The 18,638-nt window shown below is 42.5% G+C and overlaps 1 protein-coding gene across 1 annotated transcript in view; it reads left to right on the top strand.

The window, feature by feature from the left end:
* Positions 1-205: 205 nt before the first annotated feature.
* LOC307217463 (espin-like protein) overlaps positions 206-18,638 on the top strand; it is a 39,408-nt gene continuing 20,975 nt past the window's right edge. The window contains exons 1-6 of the mRNA XM_079978631.1: positions 206-870; positions 3,228-3,418; positions 7,936-8,122; positions 9,102-9,284; positions 9,929-10,060; positions 17,274-17,367. Coding sequence (XP_079834757.1) covers positions 577-870; positions 3,228-3,418; positions 7,936-8,122; positions 9,102-9,284; positions 9,929-10,060; positions 17,274-17,367 — 1,081 coding nt within the window. The 5' untranslated portion in view covers positions 206-576. The remainder of the gene's footprint in view (positions 871-3,227; positions 3,419-7,935; positions 8,123-9,101; positions 9,285-9,928; positions 10,061-17,273; positions 17,368-18,638) is intronic.

An 18,638-nucleotide genomic window follows, 5' to 3' on the forward strand; every position in this document is an offset into this window, starting at 1 on the left:
GTTGTATCATCATCAGTATTTAACTATCTCTCTTGAATTTCTGTTATTTGAACAGAAATCAGCCGCACCATATCAGAGACATGTACATCACAATTATAGGGGAAATATTAGCTTTCCCGTTTACAGCTGTGGTTTTTACAAATTTGAATCTAACTCATAAACCATCTCGCAGTGTATTTTCTGTGTTTTATCAGTCAATGCAGGAAAATACAGTAGGAACTGAAACACACGCTAATTGCATCATAGAGCTGTTGCTCCTGAAAGCCTGGCTCGTATTTTTCAAACTAACACCAAGCTTACTTTCTATTTTATCACACCACTCTTTATAACAATTCAGGGTTCAGTGCCACAAGTGGAAGAAGAGTTAATAACATCCCTGATTCTGCCATGCGCTTTTAGCTGTTCTCTCTCATCGGCCATGTGCCCCTTCTTAAAAAAAACACACCCTGCAGTACATATGCTTTCTACAGTACCTTACCCGGTAACCAGAGACACATAGCACCTGGCTGGTACATAAAACAAGAGACTCTGCGAAAGTAGGTCCTTCCAGTGAAGACAACAGCAAGGCTCCCAGAGATGGGAGACCAAAGGGCTATTTTAGCTGCCAAGGAAGGAGACTTGCCTATGCTGGAGCAGCTGCACATTGATGGTACTCTGGACCAGAACATCACTGACTGCTCGGGAGCAGGCCTGGTGCATCATGCGTCACGAGCAGGCAGGCTGGAGTGCCTCAAGTTCCTGGTACTGCAAGCAAAGCTTCCCGGGAATCAGAGAGCAAACAATGGGGCAACCCCAGCACATGATGCAGCAGCCATGGGCAACTTGGCTGAGCTGAAGTGGCTGATCAAAGATGGAGGCTACAGCATGCAGGTAAGGGGGTCTGACAAATGGGGATCTAAGCAGCGAGAGCAAGTTAGAACGCTAGTTGCAGCTAGACATTCAATAAGTTTTCCTATCGGGCTCATTTAATTAAGGTAAGTTAGTAATGGCCATTAACAACAATAGGTCTACTCTGAGTAGGAGCAGCATTGAATACTACCCAGTGTTTTGACTGGGGTGGCAGAGAGTGCAGGCACCCCTTGTCTACAAACAACCCTTGCTGGACTACCAACAGCATTTAACTTTTCTTGTCCAAGGGAGACTGTGGTGTTTAGCAAGTCCTTCTTTGTGGTGGGTGTTGTGTTTAAAGTGGGCTTGTTCATTGCCAAAAGTCTGAAGTGAGTTCAGTATATGCTCTCCATGGAGACACACATTATTATTATTATTATTATTATTATTATTAGGCTTACAGCATATGATGATACATAATAAAACATCAAAAATTCAAAACTTCCCGATACATGGCAGCAATTGTATCTCCCGCAGAATATTTGTCACTGAGTGCTGGATCACGAAGTGTTAATGGGAAAGGACACATTTTGACCCCATGGCAATGTCCCCCAAGTGCAGCTCTTTCCCTACTCCCACATGGAGAAAGCAAGCAAGTGTGCTGGGGACATCATTGGGGTGGAGCATTAACTTGCTCCCTGCCCCTCTTGCCCCAGCTATTTGAAATCAAGCTCCTTGTCTGTATAGCCGACTGAGTTATGGTTCTCTCTAACAATGGATTTTTGGGAATTGGCTTTTTGATTAACATGGTGTCGTGGGCTTCCACTTCAAGCTGCAGCATATGCTAGTAAAGGATGCAAATGAAAGTATAACACTGCAATAACGGTTAGAAAAGCTGGTGCTTGTCTTTCTAATAATAATTACTGCTTCCAGATGTCACCACGTAGGAACACTGTATTAAAATCCCATTCACTCATCCAAAGAATGCATGGAGGGGATCAGCAGGGCTGTGCCTGAGGGCTGCCTACACTCATTCAGGTGAAGACATGCCATCAGTGCCACATCCTGTGGACATGGCCCCTCTCCCTCTTCTACTTGTTTAATGAACATGTGAACATAAATGAGTGAAAATAGAGGCAACGACCAATTCATGTGCATCCGATTGCACATGCATGCATGGCACCAAACCCGGAAGTGACCCAAAAACATACCTGGAAGGGGTGGAACACTTTACACAGGCCCCGCCAATGCGCATGGGGGTCCAGAACGTAACCCCTGCACAAAGTGAGCATTGCCTGTAGCTTAAAATCATTCTGGGTTCCTGGATCTTTTGATAGGCCAGCTGAGGCAGTTTTTGTTGGGATATCCTGATTACCTTCAGGATGAGGACATACAACACAAGTACGTACGTATAAAGACATAGCCTGATTTAGCTGCTTTACTTATTTATCAAGATTTCTATCCCACTTTTCCTCCCAGGGGCTCAAAGCGGCAGCATACATGGTTTCCCCTATTTTATCCTCACAACAACCCTGCGATGTTATTTAGGTCTGAGGTCACCCAGTGTGTTTCTTGACTAAGTGGGGATTTGAACCCTGGTCTCCCAGACCACAGACCAACACTCTAACCACTATGCTACATTGGCTCTTTAATGGTTCTGGCTAGAGCCAGGCTCACAAAAAGGCAACACACTGAAACAATCATCTCATTACTTGTTTTCTAGAGAGACGCTGGGTTGAGAATAGATGACTGAAGTCATGTTTCCTTTTGCCCCACCTATGGTTTTTTTTAAAAAACAAAAGACATGCATTTGTACAGTACTATACTGGCCTTCTTCCATACAAACGATTTACATCGTTTCCAGGCCATATTCACACTAACACTTCCATTTTCCAAATCCTCAGTATACTTTCACTTCTGTTGTATTCTAACGAAATGGCTGATCATGAGTGCAGCAGCTTGCTAACGGAGAAACGTAAGAAGTTGCCCAAACTGAAACAGATCAATACTGTCCACACAGACTGGGAGTGATTATTTCAGGCCAGAGGTCTTTCTCAACTCTTCCCAGAGATGACGGGGATTGAACCTGGGGCCTTTTGCATGTAAATCCTATAAAGATGCAGGATCTCATCATCCTCCAAGTCCAACACACAGTGCATGGTCTCTGGGCCATGACGCACTATTGTTACTTAATACATTTATATAGTCCATCAATAAATATTCCACCGCATTAAGTTTGGTAAATGGGTATGTGGGCCTGTTTCAACATCCCCCAGAAGAGGCTGTTTCAGGTGGTCTCTGGGTCACAATTACAAAGCAGTCATGAGATGGACGTTAAGGAGTGAGAGTGGGTGGGGAAGAGTTAACCACTACTCCTGAACTGTTTCTTCTCTCCATAGGAGCAAGATGCTTCAGGGGCTTCTCCCCTCCACTTAGCTGCTCGCTTTGGACATCCAGAGGCCATTGAGTGGCTGATCCAGGCAGGCTTTGACACTGCGATGAAGACAAGGGAAGGTGCCGTGCCGGCTCATTATGCCGCAGCTAAGGGTGATCTCACTTGCCTCAAACTGCTGGTTGCTGCAGACCACAGGTAGGTAAAATCACAGCATACTGATTTTCAGTATAATGCTATTGCAAGGCACTGTTTCCTCACTTGGAGCTGTCACTCAGGCCTGCACTATGCACATGCAATGCATGGGGACATTATTTTCTGTGTTTGCCCCAGTGCAGTTCTACATTTACCACCTCCTTCCTCCGCATGCAGTGATGTTCTCAAGTCAGAACTTGGAGGCAAAAGTCCAGGGTCCCACTCAGAGGAGTGCTCCCAAGCACAGCAGGGCTAGATAACCACATTCTGAAGTAATACCACACATAGTCATCTAAGGAACAAATGCACGCCAGTACAATCATTGACCAGAGTTGCTGTGCCTGCCTGTGTGGTCTAGAGAACACACACTGTTGATACAAAAATTATTCAGTGAAATGAAATCAGTGTAGCTGACCATGACGGCAGCACATCCCTCCTGGGCCATTCATGTGGTCAGGGCTGATGGGAGGTATAGTCCAGCAACCTCTGGGAAGGGCACAAAACTGATGGATTGCATGAAGAAAGTGCTCTGGGAGCTGAGTGTGTTTTTGCACGACTTCTACAATTGCAACTGTGCTTTCTGGTGCTGTTATTGTGCTGTGATCATGGAAGATGCTGCGACCAGGGGAAATGCTTTCCTGGGCAGAGCATACCGGTGTACTTGCTCTTTGTGCTGGACTTTCTTCCTGCAACAGTACACTGGGACAGCTTGTATGGAGGAAAAAGCAGCTCACAGCAACCATTTTCAGAGTTCTGAGAGTACATAGCTAAGTTAGCCTAGCAGCGTAGAGTTTTCCTTAGTGTTTTGTTTCCATACCACAGCATTTCCCAGATGCTCTGTGTTTGTTTGTTGACAGGACAGAAGGCAGGCGCTTAAGATCTTTGCTGAAGCGGATTGTGTTTCCAAAGGCAGACGCCTCATAACCATCTGCCTGAGTGCTTTTAATCTCTTCCCTCATCTACTACAGCCCAGCATCTTTTCCTCCTTCTCTCCCTCCATATATATTTTTTTTCTCATTCATTCTGCAAAGCCATGCAGAAGCTGTACAGTGCAAGAATGACAGATGTGAAAGATTAGCAATGCAAGTTGTGGGAACATAGGGAGCTGTTATAAGGTGGTCCTTGTGACAGATTTTTACATGGCATCTGTGTATGCAAATTTAATATACTTAGATACAAATCTAAACATAATTACTACAACGTACATAGATACACAATGCATCTCACTGTAGTGGGGAAGACGATGCTTTGTATGGAGACATGTCCCTGTGAGTCTGCTGTCTAGACGCTAGCAGCTGATGGGAAGCATCAAGTCCCCTTTTCCTACTCTCTCTTCTTATGGTTCTTTATCTTGGACCAGGGAATCTTCTCTCCTTGGTCAAGGACACATGGCCACCCTAGTCTTATATCAGGTCAGACTATTTGTCCATTTGGCCCAGTACTGTCTACTCTGACTACTCTCTAGGATCTCAGGCAAGAGAGGTATTTCCCATCACTTGCTTCTACCTGAGCAACTTCACTAGAGATTCCAGAGTTTGACATGGGGACCTTATGCACTCAAGCAGGTGCCTTCTTCTCTTGCCTAAAGCATCCAGAATTCAAAGAAGTCTATCTGGGAGCTCTTTTCATTCCCTTCTTTCAGTGGGATGTGACCCCACTCAGAGAAACAGGTTCCGTCTGAGGGGCATCTGGTTCTTTGTGTTTATCTACCACCTTTCCACAGTGAGCTGTGCCCAGTGCGACCTACAGCAAACACCCACTTATTATCATATACAAAACATTGGTTGGTGAAGGTTGGGGGAGAAAACCGTTAACAAAATGTATCACTAAATTCAAAGAAGAGAAAGGTCAACAATTCAGCAAACATAAAGTAAATTCAGTATTACAAAAGAAACGATCTAGACTTAAATGCTTAAGTACAAAGCAATGTGTTCTTGTTATGATTGAGGCTGTTGCTGCCCAGTCAATGTCTTTCTGATGTGCTTATCGTTTGGGTGGATTTTCCAATATATCTCTGATAGATATTCCCAAAGGGTCAGATTCCTCATTTCCAGAAGGCTGTTGCCCCCTAGAGCCCTCGTGTGTTGTTACAATTCCCTCAAGCTCATCTTTCACACAGAGCCCCCAAAGGCTTGTTATCTGTTAGTATCACTAGACTCCCTCAGCTGTTTACTCTGCTTCCTCTTGGGGAAACATGAGGAGCAAAAATGCTGGGAAAGACAGAGCTAAGGGAGAGGAAAATGTAGAACAACTCATCAAAGCACAGTTGAGGCAGGCTGTGGAGTGCACTAAAGCCATTGGGGTCAATATTTAAGATTGGCTTGTTTGCCCCAAAGGCTGAATACATTGTGAGAAACCTTTTTATACTCACTGTTAGGGATGGAGGAGAAATTAGATAGGCTAGTGTGTGTGTTAAAATGCATGTGTTAGTAAACATGACATACACAAATGCATGCTATTAGAGGAAATTGCTTTGCAAAAATGTGTAGATAGGCAAAATAGCATATAAAGATGTGTAGAAAAGGAGAAATGTGCCCTTGAATGCTGATGAATTGCCATGATTACATTAACGAAAAATAAATTCGCAAACTAGTGTGAAATTTTTCAAGAAATGAATTTAAAATTGAAGTGGGGTGAGGAGGAGAAACTAAGAGAAACTGAAATTGACAGAGTCACCTATCTCTACTCTCTCTGTGTGTCTTTTCCCTTTTACAGTAGCAATATATAAGGCTAGGCCCTTAATTAGGCAGAGGGAGGCAACTACCTTAGGCAGTTTATTATAGGCATCATGAAAGAGCAATAGTTTGTTACTTATTTATTATTCTAGTATTTTTTTATTGCTAGGGAGGGGAGAGAGGCTTGTGGGGTTTTCTACCTCAGGTGCAAGAATAACAAGACAGGCCATGCACCTTGGTTTGTTGGTGGGGCATAGTTGATATTTGCTGCTGTGCCTCAGGCAGCAAAACGTCTTGGGCTGGCCCTGGTACTATGAAATATTGGCTACAGGAGACAGGTCAGAGGGAGGGAAGCTCACTGAGAGATGATAGGAAGGCTGGCCTAGGCCATTATCACATGAAGGGCGTAGATCACTCTAAGCATTTACCACCTTATTGTTGTTGCTGTGGTGGAGAAAGTGGTGAGGAAGCATTTATAATGAAGCATTCTGGCCAAGAGCAATTGTCCTTTGCATTAACAGCTATTGAAGTAAGAGCCACTTTGAAATCCTGGGTGCAAAAATGCCTTAAGAGTCAACAGCACACCTCTAGTCCAAAGAAGCTTTTTAAATGAATGCAGCCAGCAATCCTATATCCCCCAGCCCTTATTCAGGAGGCAAGAGGAGAGTGATATAAAATAAACATGGTTGCCCTCTGTTGGTAATGGCAGTGACTGAAGTCCACTATAAAACCCCTAAAGTAATTATGTGAACTGCTTCCAATCTGTTTCCTTCACTTCTTGCTTTTAAAGGGTTAAAATGTTTTCGTAAAAAAAAAAAAGTTTATCTACATGAATCTGAAAACTGTTATTTAGTTATTACAATTTATTCCACTCTTTTTTTCAAGAAGCTCAGGGCAGCAGTCGTGGTTCTTTCCTCTCTTCCCCAGACAACCTAATTTTATTTTCACAATAAACTTGTAGGGTAGGTTTGGTTTAGAAGGAATGACGGGCCCAAAGTCACCTGGTGAGTTTCATGATAGAGTGGAGATACGAACCTGGGTCTCCCTTTTCCAACATTAGCTGTTGCACTGCTCTAGTTCTTTATACACAGGAGCGTTTTCACATTTAATTCAATATGCATTTTTTGTGTGTGCCATTTCCCCCGAGATACTAAGTCCTCTTGATTAATCACAGGATTCCACTTCAACAACAATTTTGCATTTTTTTTGTCCCAAATCTCTATTTCTGCATTATAATAAAGTTACATTTTTGCTGCTACCCCCACCGTGCTGCAGCTCCTTCTGCTGCTATTTCTGTTATTGCTGCTGTTGCTGTCTCCATTTCCACTCCTTTATAACTTGTGTCATATTCCATGTACTATACCTGGTGCCAGGTACATTTCTCAGTGCTTTGGGGCTTTGTTACATTTGGGAAGGTCTCTTTTTTAATAGAGCTTTTCAATTTTCCAATCCCCCATTTCCATCAGGTACTCCCCTTTGCTTTCATGTTAGAGTATTTTCCCCAGTGTCTTCAATAAGTTATTTCCCCTGAAAAACGTCAAAATACAGGGAAAGTTCTGCTATAAGACATCTGGCTCCTCAAGCTCTGCCTTTCAAATACAGCCTTCAGCCTTGCTCTCAGATGCCCTCATCACCTGGGCTTTTGGCTTGTCACCTTTGACCTGGCAGAGAATCTGTGGCTCTGACAGCTTCATGATATATATAAATTCCATGTGTCACTCTGGGAATGTGCCTGTGTACATGCAAAAATACATTAAGTAAGGAACTATGTAAGTATCACACAGAGACAATGAATTCCCAACCCCCATCCCTTCTAATATTGGCATAATTCCTCTCCTCCAACAGTTGCGTGAACAAGCAAACTCAGAGTGGAGCTACCCCGCTGTATCTTGCGTGCCAGGAGGGCCACCTGCACATCGTCCAGTTCCTGGTGAAGGACTGTGAGGCTGATGTGCACCTGAGAGCACATGATGGCATGACAGTGCTCCACGCAGCTGCCTGTAGTGGTCATTACGCTGTTGTCGTCTGGCTGGTAAACCTGTACTTTTATATTTTAGGTAGCAAGTGTCGTTTCTTGACAAGAATATGAATATGTTCCTCTGGATAACTGTGCCACTGAAGGCCCCTTCATAATTCCTTTTTATTGCACATTCATGATGTTTTCTGTTCCTTATGTTATTGGGACAGTCACACACAATCCCACTTTTTTCCTTTTCTTTAAAAAAATATATTCATTGATACTTGTCCAAAGCTTTCAAAAATTCATACCCATTGTGAACTATCTTTTTATAATGAAATAATATAAAAAAGAACAGAGGCAGAAAGAGTATAAGAAAGAAAAGGAAGAGAGAGAGAGAAGAAAGATAAAAGACTGCTGATTCTCTGTCCTGCAGCTAAATATAGTATTCACTGATTAACGTCCAACCAGTCTGTCTTCCATAAACCAGTATTTTTTTCAATCTTCAAATCCAGATAAGCAAGAAACATTTACATTTTAGCAAGGGGAGTATATTATTTGAATCAACCATGACATCATTTTGTCCACTATAGATTGTTCTGCAGTCATATGCCAGCCATGGAGCTCAATATTCCTTTTTTATCATTCATGTTCTTAAATGCTGCATTGTTAACTAATTTGATTGCCACTCATATCTTTAATAATCAGAAACTTCCAGAATACAGAGGTCTGCCACCAAAAGGTTTAATTGCCCTTGTACATCCTTCTGTATTTAATATAAAAGGTATGCAGTCTTAGTTTCATTAATTTCTAACACCCCTCATGTCAAGCACAATTCTGTGGTATGTATGGCATGCAGCGTATTTAGAAAACAAATTGCAGAAATGGAGGGTGCTTCCACGCTATTTATCTGTTTGCAAATTCCCTCTGCTTTCTGTGCTAAAGTACCCAAGGCAGCTGTAGAAATAGGTGAATGAAAAAACAACAGCTCATCTTAAAAAAAACCATTTGGCTTTGACTCCTATGTAACCTTCCTTTCCCCCCCTTCATGTAGGTTACCTTCACTGATCTCGGCCTCACAGCTCAGGATGCAGAAGGAGCCACTGCACTCCATTTTGCTGCCAGAGAGGGACACACTGCAATTGTTGACAGACTCCTCCTTATGGGAGCTAACGTGGTGCTGGACCATTGGGGAGGAACCCCACTGCACGATGCAGCTGAGAATGGGCATCTCGAGGTATTTGGTGATACCATGTAGGGAGGGAAATGAGTATTGGATCAGAACTCAATTGATGGCACAGCCGTACTCACACGGTGTGTTCAGCCATGGTTGATCATGACGTGTGCATGCCATCACTCCCCTCTCCTATGTGGCTGACAGGAGGATTTGAAATAATAATAATAATAATATTAAAAAGACCTGGAACTGCGTTCTGGTGCGTTCCACCAGAAAAAAGCATTGCTTTCCCCGAACATTTACTCTTCCCACCTGCCTCCCAGGAAACCATCCATGTGGTTACTTAACAGATTTAGAGTAGCCCACTCTTGTCTGTTTAAACAATTAGCTCATGCATCTTGTGTTTGTGTCAATCCAGCATCCATAGTGTTTAAACAGCATAGGGAGGATTTTTTAAATGGAAGCACAAAATGAACAAATGATGGAGTTCAGTGGGAATGGATTTTTAAGCAATGTCAGCCTACCTTCTTCAGTTGATGCAAAAAGCTTACCTTGAATAATTATTGATTTATTTGACTATTCTTTGACTGGCAAAAAAAATAATAATGAAGAAAAAGCCCCTGTTGCATTCATGATTCCCTTATTTGCTATAAATTGGTTGTACTGATTAGGGTGATGGTGGTTGTTTATGCATTTATTTGCAGTGCTGTCAAACCCTGATCTCCCACCAAATAGATCCAAGCATCCATGACCGGGATGGTTACACTGCACGAGACCTGGCAGAATACAATGGACACAGGCAGTGTGCATGTTACCTACAGGAAGCAGAGAAGCTGGTAATCTAAACATTATATTTTGATCATGTACAAGTCTTAGTGTTCATGTGAGTCACTGGAGACAGAGGCTTCTGTACTGTTTGCCCGGTGAGCTGGATATGTCAGCACAAGGCAGAAGACCACCCCACGAGAAAGGTAAAATTATCCAGGCTTTCATAATATTATGTATCCCTTGTTAAAAATCAAAGCAGAAACCTTCTCAAAACATTACTCGAAAAAAAAAGAGCAGTGTGAACATTTTCAGCTCATGGTCATTGAAAGCTGACTTCCATGAGTCATTAACATGCAGCAGGTCAGTGGACAAGCCAGGGCAGGTGTTCTTGATGTTCTAGCTTGCTAGGAGCAAGAGGGTTTGTTTCTTTTCTTTGTTGCCTGGTGCAGTCTTCCGGTCCACTTGTTGAGTGATGTTCTGAGCTAAAAGCACTCATTGAAGCAGGTGGGCAGTGGAGGGGTGGGGAAATGGAGTATCCTGAATGAAGGTATAGCTGGTCGGCTGGCTGGAACACTGAGCAGGAGCAGTCTTGCTATGTAATTTTGCACAGCAGGCTCTGCTTGTTAGATATATTAGTCACTGGGTGACTAATTAGTCACTGAGCCTGTCCCCTCTGAATCCTTAGATCTGTTTGCCTCATACCCATTCAATCCACATAAATTTATCGCCCTATCTCACCAATCGCCGTGTGCCAGACAAATATTAGGAAGTTATGTCATTGGGCTTCCACAATCTCCGCTCTGAAACAAGTGGTTGGCTCCCTTCTGCAGCCCTGATGGAATTCATTCTGTGCTCCTCTTGCCTTTGCAGCTATTTTTGGCATGCTGTTGAGCAGAGTGGAAAATTTCCACCTATTTATGTCCCTAGCACGGGGCAACAAGTGGGCAAGCATGTTGAAGAGCCTCCTGGATTCCTCTGCCAGTGTGAGGACATGGATACTAGACAGCAATTAGCCAGCAACTGATGGTGAGATAAGAAGGGTCTGAAGGAGGAGCTCAGAGGCTGCTGAGTGAGAGCCTTCAGTAGGGCAACGGCAAGTTTCCACGGCTGAGGCTCTTCAGCAGCAAGAGAGAAGCACCATGGGGCATCGGAATGGCACTGTGGCTAACTCGAGAAGCTGGCTCTGAAATCCTAATCAAGCTCTTAGGTTTCACCGAACAAAGCATAGTAAATCCTTGCCACAGCCTGAGATTTGGAATGGGAACTTTTGAAACCAGAACCTCTTCCCATCACTCAGTTTGCCATTAAAATATTAATGGGGGGAAAAAATCTCTCCAGAACACTCTTTGGCGATGACTAATTAACTCAGTGCTGACGCCCACATGTGGGTCGGGGTTCTGGAGACACAAGGGCCTGTGGACCTCTCTTGCTCAAGCCTTATGGGCTGAGGGAGGGGTAAAGACTAAAACAACTTCAGTCACGGATGAGTGCAGTCAGTTCTGTTCATGCTGTAATTCATAGGCAACGACTCCTAGAGGCCGAGGCAGTTTTGGGGGCCCCCATGTATTTTTTGAGGGGGCCCAGCTTCTCATGTTTGGAGGAGCCCCTTTGTTCCTCCTTTTGCACAAGCAATGACTAAGCCAGGAAGTCCCAAACTAACCATAGTTTCTTATTGTCCAGGAAACAATGTTTACCATCTCTGGAACATAAGATTCTGCTTTGTTTCAAAGCGGGTAAACCATAGTTTGTATAAAATGGAAATATATGGTTCATTACACATTTCCTCATTTAATTGCAAGCAGAGACTGAAGGCTCAGGCAAGAGACTTGTGCATCTCTTGGGTTAATAAACTAAGATATCATCATTGAAATCTTGCTAAATGTGCTAAATGTAAATATAGGTATGGAAGTACTTTCAAATTTCAATCTTCTCCATTTCTAGATTTTCCAATCTTAGTTCAATTCTCCACACTTCTGGATTTTTCTATGTTATTTCTACTACAGTGGTACCTCGGTTTAAGAACAGTCCTGTTTACAAACGATTCAGTTTACGAACTCCGCAAAACTGGAAATAGTATCCTGGTTTGCGAACTTTACCTTGGTCTAAGAACCAAGGAGTGCCTGGCGTGCTCTGGTCCATGGGGTCACAAAGAACGGAATCTGAACAGTGGAAGGGCACTTGCGGCAGGAGGGAAAATGCGCCTTGGTTTAAGACCGTTTCAGTTTAGGAATGGACTTCCGGAACAGATTAAGTTCGTAAACTGAGGTACCACTGTAATATATTCATTTTCAATGCATATGCTTTCTGAAAATATACATTTTTCTAAACATTGGTTGGAGGACTATATCACAAAATTTGGATAATTGTGAATTTTGAAGGATGGCTGTGTTTCTGTTCTTGTTTCAGAAAGTGAGAATCTGATAAATTTGATTTCAAATATGAACTGAACCATATTTCTCCTCCATCCCTTATGTGTACATAGCCAAAGTCGCATAATGTATAGAGTGTGTTAGGATGAAATTAACTATATTTCCCCACCAGCTGTGAGCATAAGATGGTGCCTGGCTAAGAGGCCGTTGGCTTTTTATGTGGTAGACATTTGCTGGTGTTCTGTTCTCTGCCTGTAATTAGCACCACTGTACATAGTTGCCTATGCTGAGAGAGGCTTTGTTCACTAACATCCTTGGTTAGAATTACATGTCCTTCTCAGCACCTTTGACACACATACTTTGATCCAATTTCCTCCTTGCTAGCACAACCTTTGTTCCTTCATGGGCCCGTTACTTCTTGCATTTGTGCAATGTCTTACAGTAAATGTTAGGGGAAACCTTTTGGGAGGCAGCTGCAAGAGGAGCAAAGTGTGCCAGCTCCTCTGTGACATCCTTAAGAACGCCTCCTTCTGGGGAAGCCATCTTTCTCAGCCATGCTCAGAGTTGGAAGGTTAACCCAAAGCACGCTCTTTATCAAATGGCCATCAAATTGTTACTGTTTTAATTTAGGGTTAATGTGACATTTTGCATTTTTACATTCCCCAAGAGTTTGAGATGGGCTTAACACTAGCAGTAAAATCGGATTAATAGATCAAATGTTTAGGAAACGGAGAGAAGCATTATTTTGGAGTAACACTTGAAAACTTCATCCACTTGAAAACTGCTAGCTGGATGGGGGCAGTAATTATCTCCCTGAACTCTGCGAATAGCTCTGAGTTCATTAGTCTCATAGTTCATTATTTTATTCTAGCCCCGTACTTAAATTACACTTTTGTAATCTATCACTGCCAATCCATTATATCCATATATAATGTATGGAGGCTGATCTGATGAGAGAAGTTATTCATGTAAAGACCATACCACACAGGACATGGGCATTCCATGGTCAGATCTCTCAACTTTAAAAAAAAAGTCATTGAGAGGGCTCCCATTTTGAACCAAGCGATGATGAAGAAGAAGAAGAAGGGAAGTTTAGCCCCTTTCTCTCTCTGCTATTCATCTGAAATAACTACTCTGAACCTGCCATTAGCTCTGCAGCTTTAAAAAAAACAGGCATGATATAAGTGTTCCTCTCACCCAACTGCACAGTTTATAGCAGCTTCGAGCTGGGGGGTAGCAATGTAAATGTACAAAATAGCATGAGGGGAAAGAAAAATCAAATACTCTCTCCACAGTGCTGCTGCTGTGATCAAAATTGCAGTGCTGTGTGACTCCTTTAAGGTTTATTTGCCTTTTTAACAAAAGTCATCACATGATTTATCTTAAGGCTTTGCAGAGGAATATGGGAGAATTCAGGAACTCATTTTCCTCAGGATGCCTGCGGAAAATGGAACAATTCAGGCAGCCTCTGGGCCTAAATATTTTCTTGACCCTGCTGACCTCTAGGGCTGGCTACCAACAGACAGACGGGTTCTCTCTCTCTGTGTGTGTGTGTGTGTGTGTGTGTGTGTGTTGGCTCCACTAAACCCAGCTGAGCACTCTCTTTCCATACAAAACTTATTCATTTTAGAAAATGAATGGAAAAGGGAGAAGGGCGCAGGCAGTTCAGTCTCCTGGTTACAGCTAAAGGTTCTAGACCCCTTGGGCTGCTTTGCCAGTTGCCACCTGATGCCCAGCCTTCAAATATTAATGCAATGCTAATTGTGACTCCCTGACCTCCACCCTTTCTCCTGCTGGCATTTGCCACACAATGCAGTTTCTGGCTGCCTCTAGACCGAGTGGGTTCTCCAGTTTCTCCTCCTTTTAAGAGTAGTTATTAATATTCCCTGGTTTGTTATGAAATTCTGATCTCCCTAAGGGCTGGATCTAATCTGAGCAGCGTTTGTTCATCTTTTCCCTTCCGTTCCAAATGGACCCCACAAAGGACAGGAGGTGAATAACTGGTATGTACATCTTTGGAGCAGTTCCATAAATTTCTGCCTGTCATTTCTGCCTGGTGGATAATATGGGGGCCCCCTGGTGGCAGAGAAGAATTCAGGGCAGTGCGACCAGTTATGCCACACTGGGCTGCAGGGCATCACAACTATGACTTAGTGAATTCAGAAGAACGGAAGGGGGGACATGCCAGATTTTGCGCTCACACAGGGCACAGGAAATTTGAAAGACCAAAGTTGACCCCTGCTGGTTGTGGTAGAGTTGGGGGTTAGCACTTTGGGTGATGGTATAACAATCTAAAATCTAGCCTTTGGGTGTCAATTCAAGAAATACAGAACAAACCCACAGCATGTTAATGTCTTGAACTCCAGCTGTGCTGTGCAATGTTTGTTTTCGACTGATTTTCTGAAATGCAGTGTCACTGATGGAATGTTTCAATATCGGAACACATGTTTCTGTTGATTTAGCTGAACATATCACTAATTTAATTCTAATGCCTTTTAATTCTTTTTATTCTAATGCCTTTAGAATTAAAGGCACACTTGTTTATATTTTTAAGAATTAAAAGTACTAGTGTTTTAGTGTAACAAGTAGAAATAGCATATTATCTCTCACCTCTTTTAGTGCCTTTATACTGAGGTCCTGGTGATATGCAAATATATGCCAGTCAAATAAACCAGTTGGTTGTTAAAAGGCAGAGTATTATCAACTAAGCACCTTTGCTGGCGTGGTGTAGTGGTTAGAGTGCTGCATTAGGACCTGGGAGACGAGGGTTCAAATCCTCACTTGGCCATGAAGCTCACTGGGTGACCTTGGGCCCATCACTCTCTCTCGGCCTAACCTACCTCACAGGGTTGTTGTGAGAATAAAAATGGAGGGGGAAATAAGTGTGTATGCCATCTTGAGCTCTTTGGAGAAAAGGTGGAATATAAATGTAATAATAATAATAATGTAATATTTTTTAATTGGATGACAGCCCTTATGTTAACTAAATGCATAAGACTAATGCTAATACCAAGCTGTAAAGGGCAAATAGCACAACCATTCAATGGACACGGATACAATGGCAAGCTTATACCGACACAGGTCACCCCTGACAACTGTACACAGTCCTCTAAAACAGATCCCCATACATATTGGAAGACACAAGATTTACCCACCCGGGAAGAATGGCAGATGAAGTTGATGGACTACATGGAACTGGCGGAAATGACTGGCAGAATCCGAGACCAGGGAGAAGAGTCGGTGGAAGAAGACTGGAAAAAGTTTAAAGATTATTTAAGGAAATACTGTAAAATAAATGAATGCTAGGAAAATGTTGGAATGAAGTTATATGGGTTTAGTAGAAATGTTATAAGGAATTAAGTAGAAATAGATTAATAGAGTATTAAAGGGAAAAATAAGGTTAGAATGTGTTAAGATAATTATAGGATAGAAAACAGAGAAAGATGGAAAGGAATTGCTGAAACAGTTAACAGAAGTGGAATACAAAAAGGGAGGTGTGAGGAGGTCGCGGAAATAAGTGAATGAAAGATAAGATATTGAAATTATTTGATGTGTATTAATTTTTTTGTTTGTTTGTTTGGTTTTGTTAGTTTAAATGTGTTGGTGTTGTGTGGTGTTTTTGTGTTGTATTGTATTGTTCTTTTTTTTTGTAGTGTTTAAATTGGGAAAGTAATAAATATTATTTAAAAAATAAAATAAAACAGATCCCCATACATACTCTCCCTGTGCCTAGTCACAAACCAGAGAGTGGACTGCAAACAGCAGAAAGTACAATTAAGCACAAATTTAGTGAATGACAGTATGGTAGATTGAATGATAGGATGCCAGCTAGCTTGTAGGCAGGAGCGCATCTTAGATGCAGTTTGGGATCAGGTTGTAAAGCCAATATATACCTTTCTATTTTAGTTTCTTTAACTGTACGGTTACTGCTTTGCATTTTTCTATCACGCCATGTAACTGAGTCCTTCAGCCCTATGCTTTGCAATTCCTTTCAATGTTTATTCTTTTTCTTCTCATGACTTGTGCTATTGTGCTCTTATTCAGAAAGCTGTGCATCCCATATTGTTCACTACCACCCCCGCCGTACAGCAATGTTTTTCCTCAGGATCATACAGAGCTACAAGGGAGTACTATGTGATGATTTGTTCTGCTATCCTCTACAATTCTTGATGCTCTGATTGACTAGAAGGGGAAATGGCAATACAGCCATGCAAATGTGCAAGAAGCTTTTGTATTTAGAACCTCCTGGATGCTTTCCATGGGGCTGATGTACTGATTCCTCTCTTATTATCTATAGTCCACAATGGATAACCAAACAAACCTCACTGTACACAGACATGCACTTAGAAGCTTGTGCGTGAACTAGTGATGTAGGCCTAGACATGAACCTGCTCATACGCAGTGTTCAACATTTTGAGGCCCTGCTCCATGTTCTGCCAACTTTGGAGGGGTGCTTGGTGGGGGCACAGGAACAGGCTTCTTGGTACTGGCACCCAAATTGTGGGACTCCCTCCCAAAAAGGGGTTTGATTGCCTCCTCTTTTGAGCCTTGCAAGGGTGGCAAAGATTTTTTGATTCTACCATGCCTTTAAGCTGCTTGAACTTCCAAACATATTGCTCTGCTTTCCTTTGATCCACATCAGTGAGGCCAAGGAGTGGGTCTTGTCCTCTGAGCACCCCAGGACCTCCATACACACTGCCTGGGCTTTCACCCTGGAGGGGTCACTTTGGTGCCGCTAACACAGCAAAATCAATATGGGCGGCAGAGTTACCAATCTCTCACCCCTGGGGGCACACTCCATTGTCTCTTGAGACAGATGGATGCCAACAACAGAACAAACCAGGCCAGAGACAGAAAAAACGCTTTTAGTTTTCAAAGTTTACATCTCTAATCTTCCCTTGTGTATTTTTAGATCCAGCAGCCAATGAGACCTCTTCAATCAGATGTAAGTGCTGCATCAAATATGCAGAAAAAAGATACTAATAGCGCTCTTCATAGAGCACCTGGTGAGTAACGCCACCCAATTAACTTTCCTGTGAAAAATATAAAAACTGAGCATCCCTGAAATTCAGTAGACTCTTTCACATGTTAAGTGACCTCAAAGCATTCATATAAAGCTTGAAACTTGACCTTCATAATAGGAGAACCTGCCTTTTACAGGGTTCCCAGTTGTGCAGAAAGAGCCTATGTGTATGCAGGAACCTCATTAGAAATTTTAAAGAAACATGGGGGTTGGTTGTGGAGACAGAGTGTTAGATACGTAGTGTTAGATATGTTCTCTGAACACCTGCAAAAGGCTAATGTGGAGGGGATGTTGTGGGAAAGCAAGTCAGTTTATGCCACAAAGCAGACTGTTTCTTCTCGCAATTTGGGATAGGAGTGACTGTGTAGACCTACATCAGTATCCCATTTGCCACAGAGATGTTAGAGGAGGGGTTATTTATTTATAAGATTTCTTACCCACCCTCCACCATAAGTTCCCAGGGCAGGTTACAACTAGAGAATATCCAATTATAAAATCAATGATAAAACACATAAAAATGGAGCAGAACAGTAGAAATTCAACAGGAGGTGGGTCTCACAAAAAAAGGTGAGACCTTAACTGTCAGAGGCCAGGGTAAAGATGTGTATATTAGTAACCACTTCGAGTACACATGTATATATGAATAAACTCATGATCATCATCAGCTCCAGCATGTGGCAAAAGCTGTACAATAAAGTGGCCAAAATGGTCTCCTCTGGATCTTGCTGAACTACATCTCTCATCATCCCTGACCATGCTGGGTGGCTCTGATGGGAGGTGGAGTCCATTCCAGAGATAAAAAAAAACTTTGTTTGCTTGTGATTGAGAGTGTCCTTGAGAAAGATTAGTTTAAAATACATTGGATGAGATCTAATAAGATATACTGGATATCTCAAATAGCAACTTTCGTGGAAGGTGGTTTCAATCATGTCAAGGGATGGACGATTCCCTGCAGTAACTCCTTTGCTTTTTAAAAACAACAGCGTGGGAGATCTTGTTAACAGATCTCCCACATCATGCCTAGTTTGCCCTTCATATTATGGGGGGTAGGCAGGCGTAATTGTGCAATGTTCCTTTGTTTACGTCCTTTGCTGGCATGACAAATACTGTTGTGTGGATGTCTACATAATTTGGAAGGAAATTAACCTGTTCTCAATGGTGCAGAACAGAAATGTCTTAAGCTTATCAGTGGTCAATTCAATCTTCTAGCTCTCAGTGTGGATTTTGGTGCATCACTGTAGGATTACACTAGGT

This window comes from Podarcis cretensis, assembly GCF_951804945.1.
Source record: "Podarcis cretensis genome assembly, chromosome: 5".
NCBI classification, from domain to species: Eukaryota; Metazoa; Chordata; class Lepidosauria; order Squamata; family Lacertidae; genus Podarcis; species Podarcis cretensis.